Genomic DNA, 18975 nt, shown 5'->3' with positions numbered 1-18975 from the left:
GTTAATAATAATAATAATAATGTTGGTTATTTGTTAAGCGCTTACTATGTGCAGAGCACTGTTCTAAGCGCTGGGGTAGACACAGGGGAATCAGGTTACCCCACGTGGGACTCACAGTCTTAATCCCCATTTTACAGATGAGGTAACTGAGGCACAGAGAAGTTAAGTGAGTTACCCACAGTCACACAGCTGACAAGTGGCAGAGCCGGGATTCGAACCTTGACCTCTGACTCCAAAGCCCGTGCTCTTTCCACTGAGCCACGCTGCTGGTTAGAACCTAGGTCCTTCTGACTCCTAGGCCCATGTTCTATCCACTAAGCCACACTGCTCCACTCTGTGGGTGGGTCACAAAGGTCATTGCAGTGTGCGCCTTGTCTTTAAAGTCTCCTCTCTGCCCGCGATAAGGGTGGAGCTCTCTTCTGTGATCTCTCCCCTCTTCAAAGCAGCTTAGAAGTTCTTGGCTTGGGGTCTATCTACCTAGTCCTTGTGGTCCACTGCTGGCCCTGCACCCTGCCTGGATGTCCTATGGTGAATCAGTCAACCATATTTATTTTCAATAATAATAATAGTATTATTCTTATTCTTTAACAGGCAGTGTACTAAGTGCTGTGGTAGATACAAGATAATCAGGTTGAACACAGTCCCTGTCCTATGTGGGGCTCACAGTCTCAATCCCCATTTTACTGAGACCCAGAGAAATGAAGTGACTTGCCCAAGGTCAAACAGCAGAGAAGTAGCAGAGCTGGGATTAGAACCCAAGTCCTCTGACTCCCAGGCCCAGGCTCTTTCCATTAGTCCATGCTGCATCTCTAAGCTTGATCCCAGAGGGCTTTCTCAGGCTTGGGCAAAGATTCATTCATTACAGTCATATTTATTGTGCACTTACTGTGTGCAGAACACTGTACTAAGCGAGTACAATAGAATAAACAGGCACATTCCCCGCCCACAAAGATGTCAAGCGCCCTCATTTTCCTAGATTTCTTCACCACTCAGCCGAACTATACAGTAGTAATAGGGTCCAGCCTTCTTTGTGTCTGTCTGTAGATAGAATGTGACTGACTTCTAGGTCACTTGCGGCAGAGGCACCCACGCTCAGTACGTACAATCGAGAGACCGTATGAGATCACCAACAGTGAGGTCCTGGAAGGCAAGTCAGTCCCTGGCCACAACTGAGCACATGCCTAAAGATTAGGGGTGGGCGTCTGCCATGGAATAATGGCGTCCCAGTTTCCAGGTCAGCACATACTTTACATATCTCTGAAAATGGCACAGATTCACTTTAGTGGAACAATATTAGCCTTATCGTTTTTCAAATATAGTTATCCTGCATTCAAAGCAGGAGGTGAAACTAAAAATACAGATGTTTTTCTTAAAGAATGAGGATCCGAAGCAGTTATGTTCCCGGAATAGTAGTATTTCTCCATCTGGGGGTGGTGGGAGCTTAAATGGGGGAAATAAATAGTTGCTAATCCCTTTTGGAAAGGAGGCCATCAGAAAGGTAAGTGATTTGGGGGCTGGTGTGACCTTGAGTCAGTAATTAAGCTGAAAATAAAACCTGAGGACTGAGAACCCTTAGTTTGGCTTTTTGCCTCCCTCCCATTGATTTATTGCACAACTCTGTTTTCCTTCCCATGGCTTTGATACTCAGAAACACCTGTCCGAGAGGCGTTCTCTAATTAGGGTGTGATTTGGGGGTAGGATACCCCATCCACTACAGATAGATAAACCGAGATTTAGTGAGAGGAAATGGTTAAACAGTGGGGCAGGGGAAGAAAAGTGGACCTTGGATTCCATTTTCTTGATTTAATCCTCTAGACTACACAAGTCAGTTGATCAATGTTATTGAGTTCCTACTGTGTACAGAGCACTGTAATAATAATAATAATGTTAGTATTTGTTAAGCGCTTACTATGAGCAGAGCACTGTTCTAAGCGCTGGGATAGATACAGGGTAATCAGGTTGTCCCATGTGAGGCTCACAATCTTAATCCCCATTTTACAGATGAGGTAACTGAGGCCCAGAGAAGTGAAATGACTTGCCCACAGTCACACAGCTAAGTGGCAGAGCTGGGATTCGAACCCATGACCTCTGACTCCCAAGCCCGGGCTCTTTCCACTGAGCCACACTGCTTCTCCACTGTACTAAGCACTTGGGAAAATACAACACAATTAGTAGATAGGATCTCTGCTGTCAAAGGGTTTGCAGTCTAGCAGGGGAAAACAGATGCTAAAATGTATTACAGATAGTTTGTTATACAGAATATTAAGAGACTTTCTTAAATGCAAAGGTGGGGGGTGGTGAGTTAAGCAGCTGTTTTTATCTCCTCCAAGTCATGGATTCTGAAACATTCCCACCCCCCAGCCACTTTTCCTTGTGGACATCCTGAAGGGTGGGCAACTCATCACTCGGTAATTCCCCGCTCTGTGTTTCAACTAATTTTCTCTGTGCACCTCATTAAAATGCGCTGCGACTCTGCCTGCCATCCTACCCCAGTGGCTTGCTTCTGACTGAAGGTGAGAGCTAAGAAGTGACACCACTATTTGTTTTCTCCCCTGCTGCCCCCACCCTTGTCTCTAGGCTTTATTACCCAGGCTTTCATCCCATTAAAGCTATCCAGATAATGAAAATAGGCAAACTGCAGCAGCATCAAGGCATGTTTCGGGAAGCCCTGGAGACTCTGAGGGAGGTGAGTGAGTTTCCACCCCGTTTTTCTCTCTGGTTCCGCTGAGGACATCTCTCTCCCCTATGTTTCCCTCTCTCTGGGGGACTATTCGTCGCTGTGCAGGGGTTTGCACCCAGCCCACTCCCAAAAAGGAAGTAATGTGGATTGTTGCGACCAGCGATGCCAGAGTGCAGGAATCCTGGACTGTACGTCATGGTTAATTGCAATTCCCCAGCTCTTTCTCTTTGCCTAACCTTGCATGGGAAGCAGCTGTTCAGTTGGATGAGAGTTGAAATATACCTTCACCCCTCCTTCACTCCCTGCCTTCTCTCCCCCTTCTTTTCCTCCCTCCCTTCCTCCTCACTTCAGTCTCACCCACCTCCTTCCCGCTATCTCTATCTTTCCCTCTCTTCCCCCTTCTTACTCCCTCCCTCCCTGCCCCCTTCTCTTTTCCTCCCTTCCTGTCCTCCTCCTTCCCTCTCCTTCCTACTGTTTCTCCCTCCTTCCATCTTTTCCTCTTCTCTCCTTTCCCTCTCTTTCTCCCTCCCTCATCTCCCCATCTGGTTTTTGCCACAAGCTGTTTTTCCTTTAGTGAGGGATGGCTCTGAGAGGAAAGAGGAACTGATAGGATTATTCAGGTTCAGAACTCTCCCCTTCTCTGCCCTGGGAAATGACAGGTAAGGTTCTGGGTCAGGAATATAATTAACAAGTGGCTTTTGGGAGACAGAAGGAGACACAGCCCCTTCCACAGGAGATTATGTCATTAAGACTTTGGATGATATTCCCAGGCACGTGACTGTTTAGGTAACCTGCTCATCATTGTAGGAGGAAAGAAGCAGGGAAAAGGTCTGGAGGTTTTAGGTAGTCTCTTGTTCCAACTAATCTTTCTCCCAGAGGTTCCACATTCGGAGCCATGGGAGTAGTGTTCCATTTATAGTGGGAGAGGAACCTGGGGGGCTGAACCCACCCACAGCCAAGTGTGAATATCGACAACCCCCAAACTTGTGCCATCTCTGAATCCCGCTTACCTAGGCAGCATCACTCTTCAAAGAGCTATTCAAACCTGAATCAAGAAACCTTGAACAGTAGGGCAGTAGGCATGCACCAAGCCTTTCTGTGTCTGTTTGTTCATCTGTCAAATGGGGATGTGATTAGATCCCCTTGGAGCCACATCAGTGCTTGGCTCCTAGTATATGCTTAATAAATACCCTAGTGGTGGTTATATCACTAATACTGAGGGACAGTTGCATCCACATGGCCCTTTCCATGCTCACTGTCAGTCTTGTGAAGGTCTCTTTATTCACACCCACTCATGGGTGAGATCTCACTACCAGCCTCCTTGAAAATGAAGGGTGGACATTTCTCCAATTGGTCTAATTTAATTTTATAAGCAGACCCTCCAAGCATCTGTCTGGTGGTTGGTTAACTGTCCACCTCGCTCCTGGGCTTTGTTGAAGGTTTTTTCCAGCATCCACCTTAGTACAGAGAATTACCCCTGGTGTGTCCAGAAATGAGACTGTCCATTCAGTCTCCTCTTGCCAAAAGTCTTTCTCTCCCCACTCTCCATGCTCAGGGGCCCTGGGGAGTCCTGGGGAGAGAAGAGTTCTTTGTTCCTGAAGAAGAGATGATGTTTTTAGACTGAAGAGCTTGTAGTATTCTCTTCAAGCCTGTAAAACTCATGGAAGCAGGGAACAAAACAATGTTGAGGCATATTAAGGGTTTTCAGGGGCTGGGTTAATAATAATAATAATAATAATAATAATAATAATGTTGGTATTTGTTAAGCGCTTACTATGTGCCGAGCACTGTTCTAAGCGCTGGGGTAGACATAGGGGAATCAGGTTGTCCCACGTGGGGCTCACAGTCTTGATCCCCATTTTACAGATGAGGGAACTGAGGCACAGAGAAGTTAAGTGACTTGCCCACAGTCACACAGCCGACAAGTGGCAGAGCTGGGATTCGAACTCATGAGCCCTGACTCCAAAGCCCATGCTCTTTCCACTGAGCCACGCTGCTTCTCGTGGTTGTGGAAGGAAGCAAAAAGAGCACATAGAGTCGTAAATAAATGAGTTCCAGACCAGGCTGGCCTCACAGGCTAACTCTATTTTTTCCACCACTCTGATGTTGTTAGGGTTCCATGCCTGCCCGCCCACCCCCAGCTCTGCCAGTCTGACATTCTTGGCCGGGCTAAGTCAGGTAATGCAACCTCTTCTATCGATGCTTCCCTTTGGACTTCCACCTCTCATGTGTAATGTGCCTTGTGCTTCAGGGAAGGATTCAGTTTGTTTTCTCATTCAAACTCCACAACCGCCTTCCCAGCTGAGCCTCTCCACCTCCCCCCCCCCAATCCCACCGGAAGCCATCCCTTCTGCATTCAGAGGCAAGAGATGTCTGGTATGGAGGCCAAGTCAGGTGGCCGGGAAAAGAGTTTTGCTCATTGTCCTTATCGGGGCCGCTTTTCAGCTCAAACAATCTCCGCTGTCTCATGTCTCCTGTTTTCTCTTGCCTCTTGGTTCTGCTCAAGAATGGCACCTTCCATTGGGGTTGTTGTAGCCATGTCTCAGCCCTGACTGGCCACCCTGGTTGGTCTCAGGGCCCAGTGTCACAGACAGTGTAATGATGGTAAGTTCTACTTTAGAACCGCTAAAAAGGCCAGTTGTCTGATGAATGGCTTTTTACCAAATCAGCACCAGGGCCCGGAGGCCACTAAGGAAGTCACTGCTGTGTTTTTCTGGCTCAGATCAGTGGGAACAAAATCAATCAGTGGTATTTATTGAGTGCTTAATTGTGGGCAGAGTACTAAGTGCTTGGGAGGGTACAGTATAGTTGGTAGACACAATCCCTGCCTACAAGGAGCTTACAAGTCTAGTGACGAAATGTTCCCTCTCTGGCTGGCCTGGACTGCAAAAGGGAAAACCCAATAAAGGGTTGAAAAGATGACAGTAGTGATGAGGAAAAGCAAGCATCTTTACTGTTGGCTTTGTTTAAAGACAGATGCTGCTGTGTGAGAATCTTAGGATAAAAAGTTTGCATCAAGCCCTGCATTTTAAATCGTCTGTGCCTGACAAAAAACCAAAAAAACCCCTGGAAATTATTCCTGAACTATATATACTTTCAGAAAACCCCATTCTCTCATGTAGGATATCTTGTAAATTTCCACCCTCTTCATTTAAGGTTCTATGTTTGAGTTGTTTCTCTAGGACTAGTGATGTCCACCACCTCTCCTGGTCCTTGTTTTCCAGCACACTCTGTGGGACAGAGGCTCTCAGGCTCCAGAATGGCCAGGGAATTAATTCGCACTTAGCATAATCATCATCAGTATTTATTGAGTGCTTACTATGTTCAAAGCACTGTACTATGCACTTGGGAGAGTACATTCCAACAGAATTAGTAGACATATTCACTGCCCACAATGAACAGCAGACACAATTGTGCCCTGGACCACTTCATAATTCTAATAATTGTGGTGTGCATTAAGCACTTACTATGTGCTAGATGCTGGGCTGGATATGATACAGTCAGATCAAACATAGCCCCAGCCCCAAACAGGGCTCACAGGCTGAGTGAGGTCAAGAGGTATCTAACACAACCCTCTGCATAAGTTGTTATTCTCAAGCTTATAGAAGTGATTCTGTTCTTTCTTCTCACTTCCTGTATTTGCTCTTATCTTGGCCCCACCATCTTTCCCTTCACCCTGATTCACGTAGATACTTTTGGTCCATGACAGTGTGTCTTTTCCTGTTGTTTGGTAAATGAAGAGCTGGGTGAATTCAATATGTCCCTCTGATGTCCATCAGTTCCTATGCAGCTTTGTTATCTTCTGTTTAGACTGGCCTGAGAGACCTCCTTTCTGGGCAGGGCTGATGCAGCATGCCCAGGGAGATAGTCGATGGGTGATCATCTTAATATATCCATTTTAAAAATTAATGTGACCGGTTTATTGTTTCTAACTTTATCATCGTTGGACACATCCAATTTAGAGCATGACCATAATTCTATAATTAAAAAAAAAATTGAATGAGAGCAAAATCAATTCCAGAGACCCTTTCATTATTCATAAGTGAACCATATGCCTGTCATGTCCCATATAATCAATGCCACCATTTCCTTTATGACTTTTAAAGTCTGCAAACAGACACAGTCACCCTCTCAGGGTGTTATCCTTGATGAAAGATTTTGGGAGGGTTTTTTTAAACTATTGCTAGTTTGTTTTTTTTGTCTTTTTTAAAGAAATCTAATAGCAAGAGATAAGCTTTCCCTAACACAGACCTGTTCTGATTTTCTACATCCGTAATCTGCTTTATATGCTGCTGCCGGAAATTAAACCCAAATCATTTTCCCTGCAGTGCCAAGTCAGTAGCGAGAGAGGCCACTCTCTCTGCTTTGGCTAGCTATATTCTCTCATGATGTGAAATGTTATCAGAAAAATGATCATTCTCCATTCCCCAAAGAGTTAAGGGTCACAGTTGGGCTTCTGAAGGCTGAATTCCCAGCTGGAGTAACAAAGATGATGTTCATGTTGCCAAGCTCCTTGCTGGGGCCCATGTCATAAGGTGCCCTACAAGATTGTAAGCTCTTTCAGGGCAGGGATCCATATTTCTCATTCTACATTCTCATTCTACATATTTCTCATTTCTCATTCTACAAAGAGTAAGCACTCAATAAATAATGTTGATTGATTAGGTGGTCCAGCATCAGTCAATCTCCCCCTTCTCTTCCTCCTTGCCCATCTCTTCCCTCTGACCCCCCCCCTTTGCCCCTCTCCTATTTCTTTCCTTCCATTTTCCTTCTCCCCACCCTTCTCTCTAGTCACTCCCCATTTCTGGCCACATTCCCCAATGGCCTCATCCTCAACCTGCCCCAGGTAACCAGGTTTCTGGTGCCCTAAAATGACCAGCAGATTCCAGTGTTGGATGAGATAGAGATATCTACCAGAGCAAGGCGGAATGGTGAGGTCTGTGCTGCTGCTTGAAGGAGGCTTGGCGGAATTGGGGGCCAACCTTTAAGGAGCAGGAAGGAGACGGCTGATACAGGGAGGGCCATAGGAGCAGGTGGCAGGGGTAGTGGCCATGCATTTACCCTTCTTCCTTTTCCAGGCTTTTGATCTCCTGAAAGTGACCCACGGCAGAAGACACAGCTTGACAGAAGAGCTGCTGACACTTTTGGGGGACTGCGAGGCCAGCCTGAGGGTCACTGAGGAGGGCCTCCTGAGACTGGAAGGCCAGGACTCCAGATAAAAGACAACACAAGCATTGTTGGAAATGTCTAGGCTGAGTCCGCTATCCTTATTCTAGCAGTGATCTTTTGGTTTGCTCCGTGAGTGCCCCGCCCCGGTGAAATGACGGCATTTGATTCTGCCGGCCAGTGAGGTCTCGCAGATGTTCTGCACGTCAATAAAAGCCTTAAAATGATTTCTAAAACCCAGCTTCTTTCTCCTTACCAGACTGGGAATATTTTCTCACTTTAAGGTCTCCCAAGGGGCTTGCAATGAGAGGCGGTGCCAGAGTCAGAAAATGCTCTTAGCACTAAGCCTGGACTCTGTGGAGACTGCTGCTTGGTAATTGTGTTCTGTTTCTCCTTCCTCCTCTTCTTGGTCCCATTTTAAATCTAAAGCTAGAAATCTCAGGGCAGAGTGTTGGCTTACTTCTCTTGCCTGCCTCCCAATCTGTGTGTGTACAATTGGGATAGTCTGTGTCCTCTCATTGTCCCCCAAGGTCAGGTCCACTTGACAAGTTCCGGCCTATGGAACAGAAAACTAACTGGTTGACACTCGTGATGGTGCCTGTTCTCACACTGATACTTAGACTCACTCTGTTCTCTCTTTCAGTTTGAGGGAAGGAGTAGGGCTCCCACAAGTACAACTACTTCCTTGGTATCTATTTCCCAGGTGCTTAGTACAGTGCATTGTACTCAGGGGAAGCTCAGTAAATAGTATTCCCAGTCTACAGCCCTTTCTTCTGCTACTGCCACCACACTGTATCCAGACAGACGCACACGATCAGTAGGATGATCCCGAAGCTGCCTTCGGGTTCTCGTGGGCAAGTTTTCTCAGAGAATTTTTTGATTTTGGACGTCTCATCCTTTTTATCATTTCTCTTCTGCCACCTCCTGTGTGCCATCTGGTTCACTTTTACCTCCAAAGCCCAGGTCCATGGATCGGTGTTTCAATGTCTGCTCTCCCTCTAGGGATGAAGACAACCATATTTAGTAAAAGTGAGGTTCAGCTGATGTGAGTGAGGCTGATAAAACCAGTGTCTGTCTGTGATGTCACCCCCATTCACGGGTACTAGAACTGTTATTACCCATAATGTCTGGTGCAGTTTGTGTCTGCCTCTATGATGTCACCCCCTTGTGGGCCAGAGATTGTATCCAATCTGCTTTTATTGTATCTACCCCAGTACTTTTACAGTGCTTGGCACATAGCTGTTAACGAATACCACAATTATTAGTATTTGAGTCTTTGTTCTAAGACAGCTCCCCTGTTTCTGAAGACTGCATTCCAGTTGGCTTGTCCTTTGCTCCACATTCCAGCTGTCTATGGGTAAGCCTCACCCTCTGAGGATTTGCATTTAAAATGTTTAATTAAATTTAGTTTAGTTTAAAAATGTTAAAATCTAAAATGAGATTTGTGTTTAAAATGTTTCCTCTTTCCTCTCTTTTTAAGGTTTCTCCTTTATCAGCTCACAAAAGATCAGCTGTTTGGATACACAGTCTATTCCACTCACATGACCCACCTAGCAAAAGCGTGGTAGCTGAAGGATTTGATTGCATTCCAGGACCTCACTGTATGCTTTGCACATAGTAAGTGCTCAATAAATACTATTAAATGAATGTAATCCTAACTGGCCATTTAATGTTCTCTTAAGTGGCAACTCTGGGACTTCCTGGGAGTGATGCAGGAGTCAGTCCAGTCCCAGGGGCCAGCACGGACCCCCTCTTGGCCTGGGGCTGCCTAGCTGAGGATTCATTCAGCTCTCAATCCAAGAGGGAGCTGGATCAGCAGCGAGATGACGTGAGTGAAGACCCTTCCCCTAAATCCAGGAGAGGGGAGGGATGGGAGCGGGACAGAGGGTGACTTGTCCCTTCAGCTCCCTCTGGACCAGTTGTTCCCTACAAGGAGGTGGCCCAGTGGGATGTGATTTAGCTTGTGGGGGACTCTGGTCCAGGAGGAAATGAATGCCAATGCCATGGTAAGGGGAATACATGGTGGTCTTGCAGCTTCAGCTGCTCCTTGGGGAGTACCATATAGCCCCCCCACCAAGAGGCAAAACAAACCCAGAAAGAAGGGGAGGATGGGGAGCCAGAAGGTGTTTTGGTCAAAGAGAAAATAGCAAAAGAGCCCTCTCCACCAAATCCTGTTCAACCCTACGCCTTCCCCATAGTGTAGTGTTCCTCCGGTACCCTTCTTTACCTGGTTCTGCATGTATTTGGCAATACCAAGTGATAGAGTGTTTGGACAGGGCAGTCCTGGGCCATGCTGCCGAATGGTGTGGTCCCTCCTGGAGCCTGAAGCCAGCATGCATGTGTTCCTGTCTCAATCAATCAATGGAATTTATTGAGCACTTAATGAGTGCAGAGTCTGTCTCTCTAGACCCTCAACCTCTTCCACCTCTCCTCTGTGGGAAGACCTATGGAGAGATGACCTCCCAATGCTGAATCCAGTGTCCCTGACTCATTTGCATCCTTTAGAACCCAATCTGAACTCACCCTGGCCCCAGCGTCTACTTGCAAGGTACAGCAGTTGGAGGTGGCCACACCAGCTTCTCATGGTTCCTTATGGCTGGAACTTGGCTTAATCTTCTCTTTGATTTCTGGATCTTCAGGAGTCAATGTGCTCACCAGAGAACAGAGGCCACACTCACACCCGGCAATTGAACTCGTGCTTTCAAAGACCCCCGAGGTAGGTTTTGGAGGGGGTGGGGAGCGGTGGTAGGGTGAGATGGACTGGTTTTCCCCAAAGGACAAAGCTATTTCTCTTCAAGATCATTTTGACGGTTTGGGGGGAGGCACAGAGTGAAATTTTTCCATTGTAATTGGGCTCATAGAACCACTGTGGATCAATAATAATCATAGTAATACTGTCACAGCTTGAACAGCATAGAGACTTATTTTCAAGGACTCTCAGTCACTCACAGAGATTGACATTTATTCTCTCAGCACCCGCTTAGGGATGGGGAGGTGGTATCCCTATTATATAGGGGGGAAAACTAAGGTTTGTAGAAGAAACCGATCCCAAACCCTTGCATTTATATACCTATGTACCCAGCCTATTTTTTAGTTCTGATAAGATCATCCTCTAGACTGTATAGTCATTATGGGCAGGGAACATGCCTGCTAAATCTGTTGTATTGTACTCTCCCAAGTGCTTAAACTGCACAGGAGGACAAGGGCAGAGACAGGCATATGGGTGTGTGTGAGAGAGAGACTGTGCATCTCGAGTCTCCTCTGAGTAGGGTCTCCCTTTTTTCCAATGGTATTTGTACTTACTATGTGCCAAGCATTGTACTAAGCGCTGGGGTAGATAAAAGACAATTGGGTTGCTCACAGCCTTAATCCCCATTTTACAGATGAGGTAACTGAGGCACAGAGAAGTGAAGTGACTTGCCTAGTCACACAGCAGACAGCAGCCCTGTTTTCTGACAGCAAGGGCTTCCTCTGAAACCCCTCACCTTCCCACTTGTCAGGGGGCTCCCAGCAGCTAGGTGGGGCTCCTTCCTTCCTCCCCCCACTTGTCCTTCTTTCCCTCCAGGGCACAGTGAGAAGCTGGATGGAAACCACAACTACCAGTAGAATAAACGTAAACATTTAATGTCACTATAGTTTCTCTTAAACACCAGATTTTTGACAATATGCTTCACACCTCATATACCACAAAAGGTGAGAGTTCATTTTCCATCAAACAATAAACTTCACATTGGTCATTCATGGCAAAAGGCTGAATGGATTTATGTGGGTGAACTCGCAAGAGGTCCAAGGTTTGGGTCTTACCTACGCTTTAGGCAGCTGCTTTTCCTTTTGTCTATCGAACGACAGCTCGGCCAAGATAGACATATAGCTCTGTATCTGTTTCTCATATATATACATGTATGTTCTATCTACTGTATACATACTGTCTCTGTTCTACTTCTCTAGAATAAAAATTTGCTGCTGACTGTGTCATCATCAGGACTTTCATTGTAAACCAAGACAAAGTGACTGGGATCCTGTGGGATCTTACCTGATTCAAGCCTTAGGCTTTGGGATTGGGCCCTAATCCTTGTCCCCTCTGGTTTATCCACTGTCTCTCCCTCCCTCCCGTTTCTCAACCAATATAGGTGGTCCTGGAGTGAGAAAGAACACGGCCACAGACAGGATGAAATGGATCCAGCAATTGTACACTTCAATGCATAGCACTTAGATAAGCATTTCCAACCATGATGGGTAAATAAATTATAAAATACAAGCGACTCTATAAAACAAGAACATCCTGAGTTTACAAATAAATTAGATCCTCTTCATACATCACAAATCATCATGTGGGGGTGATTGGCAGTTTCAGCTATGGAGATGGAAGGATTTGGACCGTAAAATATAAGGAAGTTAATTTCTAGGTTCCGAAAACATGTGTGTGAGCCTTACAGAGATACTCCCTTCCCCCACCCTGTCCCTCCCCCCAACCCCTCCCCCACACACATACACTGGTGAGTACATCCCTAACTAGAGTATATCGATTATATGCAACAGATCGGACTGAAACTGCCTCAAGCACCATTTTATTTCTGGAATTCTTAAGTATGCTCAGTATAGAGTAGGACCACTCCAAGTCAGAATGTGTTCCTTGGAGAGCTGAAAGGTCATTTTATAAATTTCAGAAGCTTTTTTTTTTCTTTTTATGCACATTTAGGTTTCGCTTCCAAGGGGCCTGGCTGGCCGGAATGCCACTGCTGCCCTGAAACCGTCAGTCGGTGAGCCCTAAGATTCCACTGGGGGCCTTTTGTTATCTGGGGAGGCGGGTTTGGAGCCTTTTGGCAAGCTGAAGGGGTACTAAGGGGAAATTGCGTTTGAACTGGAAGACAGAGAACATGATGGTGTTGAGGACTCAAAGTTCCTTGCGTTTAGGTTTTAAGCCTTGGTTACTTGGCCAAGCAGCCTGGTCCCTTCCTTGGGTGACCCAAAAACCACCCACCTCAGGCAGATGCCGGGAGCCTACACCCCAAAAAGAGAGGAACTAAAAGAGCCTGGCCAACCCTATAGTCTGGACCAAAGCGCCCCACCCCTCCCCAAGTCCACTCCTTGACTCAGTGCCTCTTTGTTGCTCAAGCCCCAAGTGGTGTATGATATTTCTGTCCCCTTTAATGCTCTTGATTGGCAGTTTACCCTAGAAAAAGCAAGAGGGAAAGGGTGTCCACTTAAGAGTCAAAAGAGCCTCAGGCCCCAGGTCAAAAGCTGCTCCATCTGACCAGAGTGAGGCCAGAATCCCACTCTTCTACCACACCCTGTGGCTGCCTGACTCCATGTTTACTGAACCTTTTTGTGTGTCCATCCTCCAGCCGGGGCAGTGGTACATACCACACTTGGCCCGATAAAGGTCAGAGGACAGCATCCGGGGCCCGTACCAGCCAAGATTAAGGGTTGCCAGGAAAGGGAGAAAGTAAGAAAAGCATAGGATTAAAAAAAACAAACCCACCTCTACCTTTCAGCTGGAAATCAAAAGCATGCTGGCCATACAGCTTTTGAGCCAGAAAGGGCTGAAGTCAGCAGAGGCCACACAAAAGCCCCTTTTCTAATGGGTTTCTTCAGTGTTTCCGGATGCTTCCAGCCCCAGTCACCATCTGGTAAGAAAAGGCAGTACACGGCAGATTTCCCACCTTCAACACAGACTGCTTCCTTCTGTGGCTCTCTCCTCTGCCACAGGGCCTTGCTGAAGATACCTGTCTTGGGGGAAGCACAGGATTGGATCTTGTCCTTGCATGCTTCCACCTACTGGGTCAACGGAGCATTCACTGTTGTTGTTCTTCACTAAGGTCAAAATTGACTTAATGGAGAATAACTGTGGGGCTTCATGTACCTTGCTGCAAGAACTCATTAAGAAGAGAAGTGGAGGGAAGGTGCCTGGATAGGCTAAGAGGGATGTTTCTACAAAAGCTGCTCTAAGCATATTCTCTTTCTCTGAAAGGTGTGAGCAGAGGACAGGACCTGTTGTAGGAGAAAGATGAGACACAGAGATGCCCTGCAGTAACACCTGTAACGTGGTATAATTTGACATTCTCCATGGGGGAAAGAAAAGAAAACCTAAAACACAACTTTAGGAAAGTTAATGGCTGAAAAAATATGAGCCATGGTTCCCCTGAAAGGGCAGTCAAGATACAAGAGACTTACAATAAGCCCAGAGTCCCGGTAAGTGTTTAACACAGAATAAAAAAGAGTAATCCTAATAAGGCTAACTGGCAGAGTAAGAGAGGCTATGCAAATGGAAAAATTATCCTTTATAAAATGGAAACCTCACCCAAGTGAAGAACAGAGGGAAAAGTCCATAAAGATAGGTGCTAGCTGCAAACAGAAAGCAAGAAGGCAGCAGGTGAGGTTGGCTGATCACAGGATGAAAGTAGCCCTTAGGATGGGTGTTTTCCTGGGAGCATGAGTGGGTTGAATGCTTGCTGATATCCTGCACTGGCTTCAAGTACCAGATCAGGTGCCTGTGGACTAGAGACAGGAAGTCACATGGGCAGGAAATGGTAACAGATTAAAAGGAATTTGGATAGAGTCATGGATGCATGGTTTATAATGAATTATCAGAAGGAAAGTCAAGATTTCCAGATGGTTAATTCCTAATTATTTGGACAACTTTGTAGGACGGTAAAAGTCACAAGTTTGTGCATCCTGGTAGGAGATGGAATGCAGGGATTGCTGGATTTGACCCAAGAATGGTATATTTATGTTGCCATAGAATCACTTGCCCTATTGAGAAATCTTACTTTTTTTTCCATCAGACTACACACTAAAAGAAAGTAGAGATGAGGAGAGGGGGAAAAAAAAGGCTCACCCCTTCCTAGGAAGCAGTCCATAGATTTTTAGGAAGACGTCACCAACAATATGAATTCCTGTGGAATTTGTGACTTTCTCTCGTCCTGTGAAAGGCACCAGATTGATTGGTACATTGGAGATGGTCAGGACATAAGTTCTGAAACCTCATGAATACGGAACTAGGTTTTGAAGCCTCATGAATACTAAATTCCCATAATTTGTGGCAAATCAGGGTTCATCTCAAGACAGTGATTAATCCCAGATTTGCTGAGGTGCAGTGCTCTGAACTTTAACTCAAACCTAAAATATACTGATTTCTTTCACCAGCACAGAAGGAGAAGCCTCAGTTGATGGCAAGCGGAAATGTGTGACTTCAACTCCTTTGGCAGGAAATTGAAATGACTGCAGTGAAGATTTTTGAGTTTGGGGGTGAGATGAAATTGTGATCTCCATTCCCAAACACAAAAGTGAAGTGAAGGAAGGAGCTCTCAGAAAGGGCTGAAGTGGTAGCCCATCTGCACGTGCCAAGATTGACAGTAGCCTGGGCCCATGAACAAGGGTCTTCAGGATCACTTGGGTCTAAGGGGCGAGAAATGGGAGAGTTCTGCACTTGGTTTGGAAAGGAAAATGACCTACCTATTCCTTGGAAAGCAACAGAGCCTGGTAGGAAAAGCACAGGACAAGGGCCTAGATCAGTTCCTAGGCCCCTTGGTATTAATTTTCTGGCATTTAGTAAGCACTGGGTTGGCTACAAGGTAAACAGATTGGAAACAGTGCCTGTCCTTTACGGGGCTCACAGTCAAAGTGGGAGGGTGTTCCCATTTTACAGATGAGGAAACTGGAGCCTAGAGAAGTTACATGACCTGCCCAAGGTCACCCAGCAGACTGGGATTAGAACCCAGGTCCTCCAACTCCCAGGACCCTGCTCTCTCCCCTAAGGCAAACAGCTGCTCATGGTATTGGGTATCAGTTGGTCCAATCTTTAAAACAGGGCTGCTAAAACCAGCTTTCCAGAGCCAACTCAAGAATTGAAGCACCTAGTTCAAGTGTGAGCCCTGGACACAGAAGCAATACGGTTAAGAGCTGTGGGCTACAGTCTCCCTTTGGGGTCCCCAGTTGCATCAACCATGAGGCTGAGGGCACAAGTCCCCGAGGCTCCTTCTCCTAGGCTGCAGCCCCCAGTTTGGGATTTCAGAAAGATCTGCTCCTTTTCTGGGCCAAAGTTGAATTTTCAAATTGCAACCTGGTGGGAGTCTCAGCCTTCCAGGTCACATCTGGGAAATGTCTCAAAATAGTCAACGCACCTTTAGGTGAGGGCCCCCCCCACATTTTTAAGTGGGCTCCTAGAGTGAAAGATGGCCAGGGTGGAATGCAGCAGGAGGAGATTCAGCTCAGTGGGTCACTTCTCAGAGAACTGATCCAACCTTGATCACTGAACCTCTCCGGGCTCTCATCAGTTTCCTCATCTGTAAAATGGGGACAAGACAGAGAGACAGGCACTGTGTCCGATCTGATTACCTACCCCAGGGCTGCCTCACGATGACAGCCGGCCCCTCTGAGCAGGGATTCCCCCATCTCCTCTTCCAGGCTCAAAACCCCCAAAAGACCCTCTCATTTGGCCTTCTCAGCTTTAGGGAGTCCACGTTTCTGTGGGAGTGGCCTTACTCTGGGAACCATAAAAGACAGTTAACATTTACTCATTCATAAGCTGTACTGATTAGGAAATATCTCTACAAACACAAGTTACTTAGAAACAGCAAGTCAGAAATAGGATAAAACACCAAGAGAAAACGAGCTGTAAATACATTTCAAAAATGGGCTTTGATTCTTTTTTGTTTGTTTTGTTCTTTTTTGACTAGCACCATCTGTACACAAGAAAGTATGAACATAAATGTTTGGATAATAAAGATTTGCAAGGCACTTGAACAGTCGTTCTGGGTAATGTTTTCTCTCTTAGCTTTCAGTCAGCAAGCTCGGCCTCCCGGCGGCCCTTCCTCAGCCACAGCGGGGGAAGCTCTGGGTTCTCCCACCAGCAGTTCCTATATACAAACACGTCCTTTAAGGTTTCTCAAAGTGCTCTGTCAGTCTCATGGGGGAGGTGGCGGCCCTGGGGGCCGCAGCCTCCTCTTGTCTCCTGTGGCACTTGGTGTTGGGGAGCCGGGAGACACGAAAACAAAATCCCCTTCCACACACGCTCCATCTGGACTTGTCATCGACCTTCCTCCTCATTCTGTAGTCTTTGGGTGCTTGTGCAGTGGGGACGGGGGCGTTGGACCGTCTCTGAAGTCCTGGTGGAGGGGAGAGGAACCAGGAGAGAAATGGAGTGGGGAGGGAGGAGGGAAGGGGACGCATCCCGCACTCACTGTCTCTTTACCGACGTCTGGAAGTGATGTCAAAGCAGGTGATCATCATGAGGTGGGCCTTGCAGAAGTTCACTCGGCTCTCCAAGCGCTCCGTGACGCACTCCAGGGCCTCCAGGTACTCCAGAGAATCCAGCTCGAATGCTTGCTCCAGATCAACTGCGAAGCCCGGACCCCAGAAAGGAAATGGGGGTTAGGCTTTTTGCTGTCAGTGGCACTCGTGCAGTTTTACTTGAGTTTTCCCTGTTTAGATTTTTTTTCAGTGTGGGTCAGTCTTCCCCATTCCTACCTGCCTGGGTCCGGGATCTGGGTCTGTGTGCTTGGGAAAGGGCCTCATGCGCTGTAAGTGTTGATAAAGGTGGTTGACTCTGACTAGACCCAGAAAGAAAAACAAACTCAAAGGCCCAGCCCTTCTGGGTTTGCCCTCTAACCGGAAAAGCTGTTGCGGTTCCTGAACTGAAAATCACTGCACTGTGTCCTTTAGTTCTCAGGCGAGAGTGGCTGCCTATGTACACAGTATGGGGAGGAGATGTATTTCCTGGGAATTCTAAACATCCACACATGGAGGGATCAGTGTCTACCAATTCTTTTGTATTGTCCTTTGTCCAGCACTTATGAACAGTGCTCTGCACACAGTAAGCACTCAATAAATACCACTGACTGAGTGGTTAACATTTACATTTACAAGGTGTGACTGCCTGAGATGATGAAAAATCTCCCAGTTGGCCTTGAGCAAAAGAGCTCTTGAAAAACCACCTTTGAATGACAGGAGTATAAATGGCTAGAGATGAGAGGGTGAAGGGAAGCTGAGGGACTGAAGGGAGGAAGGGAGATTTGAAGGGCCTGGGGGAGAAGACTAGTTGGGGGCCTGGTCTCTAGTAAAATTCCAGGAGAAGGACTGCATTTGTGACTGTAGCACTTACATACCTATCTATAAATTATTAATATTAATCTGTCTCCCACTCTAGACTGTAAGCTTAGTTGTCAATAGGGAACATGTCTCCCGACTGTTACATTGTACCCTCCCAAGTGCTTAGTACAGTGCTGTGCACACAGTAAGTGCTCATTAAATACCACTGATTGATTGATTGTCATCCAGTTTCCCAAATGGGCAAATGGAAGGCAACAATAAATGCCACCTAAAATCTACACCTAAAAGATATCACCTAAATAGCTTCTGCAAGCAATGGCTGCCAATTGGTCAGATGCGGAAATATTCTGTGTTTGGAAGAAAACCCAGGATCTCCATAAACAGAAATGATCCCAGGGAAATGATTTTCCATCTGAAAAATGTGCTCCTGCTTTCTGAACCCTTTCTGTGTTTTTCCGAGGATTGCAAATAATAGCTTAGTAAGGGCTCTATAAATTCCTGTCCATTTCAGCCTCGAAACAGAGTGTGATTTTGTGGCGTGGGAGGAGATTTATCACACAGCCTTTACATCTGGGTGATCACTTACCACCGCCCCCCCGGCCCCAAATCTCATTTTCAGGTGCTGTGGGCATAAGAAGTAATCTTGTGAGAGCTGGCCCGCTCCAGTTCTTGGCCAGCAGGGTTGCTCACTCAGTTCTAACAGGTGCACTGGATGGAACGACATTGTTGCCGATTCAAAATTGGCCCGTCTATACACTGGACCCTAGGCTGTGTGCCCACCGGTCAGGAAGGGCTCTGGGACCCTGACATGAGACACACGTGGTGTACATGGGCGGGGACTTACATTCACTGAGCCACTTGTTGGGATCCAGCATCAGATACTGTTTGGTCATTTCCAGCTCCTTCATTAGCCACTCGTACTTGGCCCGGACCTCGGCGATCCGCTGCTGGCGGTGCTCCAGGGTCTTCAGCTTTGCGTTGAAGCAGACCAGCTCCTGCCATGGAGGGAAAGGGTGAGGGGATGGAACAGGGAGGGAGAAGTGAAAAGGAGCTCAGGCCAAATGCTCGCAGGTCAACTT

At 46.7% G+C, this 18975-nt stretch overlaps 2 protein-coding genes and 1 long non-coding RNA gene across 6 annotated transcripts in view; 2 read left to right on the top strand and 1 right to left on the bottom strand.

Moving 5' to 3' along the window:
- SMYD3 (SET and MYND domain containing 3) overlaps nucleotides 1-8082 on the top strand; it is a 339919-nt gene extending 331837 nt beyond the window's left edge. For 3 of the 4 annotated variants that reach the window (XM_029047210.2, XM_039914769.1, XM_029047212.2), the window contains 2 exons: nucleotides 2578-2686; nucleotides 7759-8082. In XM_029047210.2, the coding sequence (XP_028903043.1) occupies nucleotides 2578-2686; nucleotides 7759-7899 (250 nt within the window). In that variant the 3' untranslated portion in view covers nucleotides 7900-8082. Of the gene's footprint in view, nucleotides 1-2577; nucleotides 2687-4793; nucleotides 4859-7758 lie in introns of all 4 variants that reach the window. The other variant, XM_029047211.2, reaches the window with a different exon arrangement.
- A 1128-nt stretch (nucleotides 8083-9210) lies between these two features.
- On the top strand, nucleotides 9211-15464 carry LOC120639004. Its single transcript, XR_005661087.1, has 4 exons — nucleotides 9211-10562; nucleotides 11412-13476; nucleotides 13818-14038; nucleotides 14993-15464. It is a non-coding gene; the product is annotated as an uncharacterized LOC120639004 (long non-coding RNA).
- An 893-nt stretch (nucleotides 15465-16357) lies between these two features.
- LOC100082800 (kinesin-like protein KIF26B) overlaps nucleotides 16358-18975 on the bottom strand; it is a 191812-nt gene continuing 189194 nt past the window's right edge. The window contains exons 16-17 of the mRNA XM_001513391.4: nucleotides 18741-18891; nucleotides 16358-17184 (exon numbers count right to left, since the gene is read on the bottom strand). Of these exons, the coding sequence (XP_001513441.3) occupies nucleotides 17036-17184; nucleotides 18741-18891 (300 nt within the window). The 3' untranslated portion in view covers nucleotides 16358-17035. The remainder of the gene's footprint in view (nucleotides 17185-18740; nucleotides 18892-18975) is intronic.

Source organism: Ornithorhynchus anatinus, chromosome 19 (genome assembly GCF_004115215.2).
Source record: "Ornithorhynchus anatinus isolate Pmale09 chromosome 19, mOrnAna1.pri.v4, whole genome shotgun sequence".
In the NCBI taxonomy this organism is placed as follows: domain Eukaryota; kingdom Metazoa; phylum Chordata; class Mammalia; order Monotremata; family Ornithorhynchidae; genus Ornithorhynchus; species Ornithorhynchus anatinus.
The sequence above is the reverse complement of the archived record's forward strand: the minus strand, read 5'-3'. Positions and strand labels throughout refer to the sequence as shown.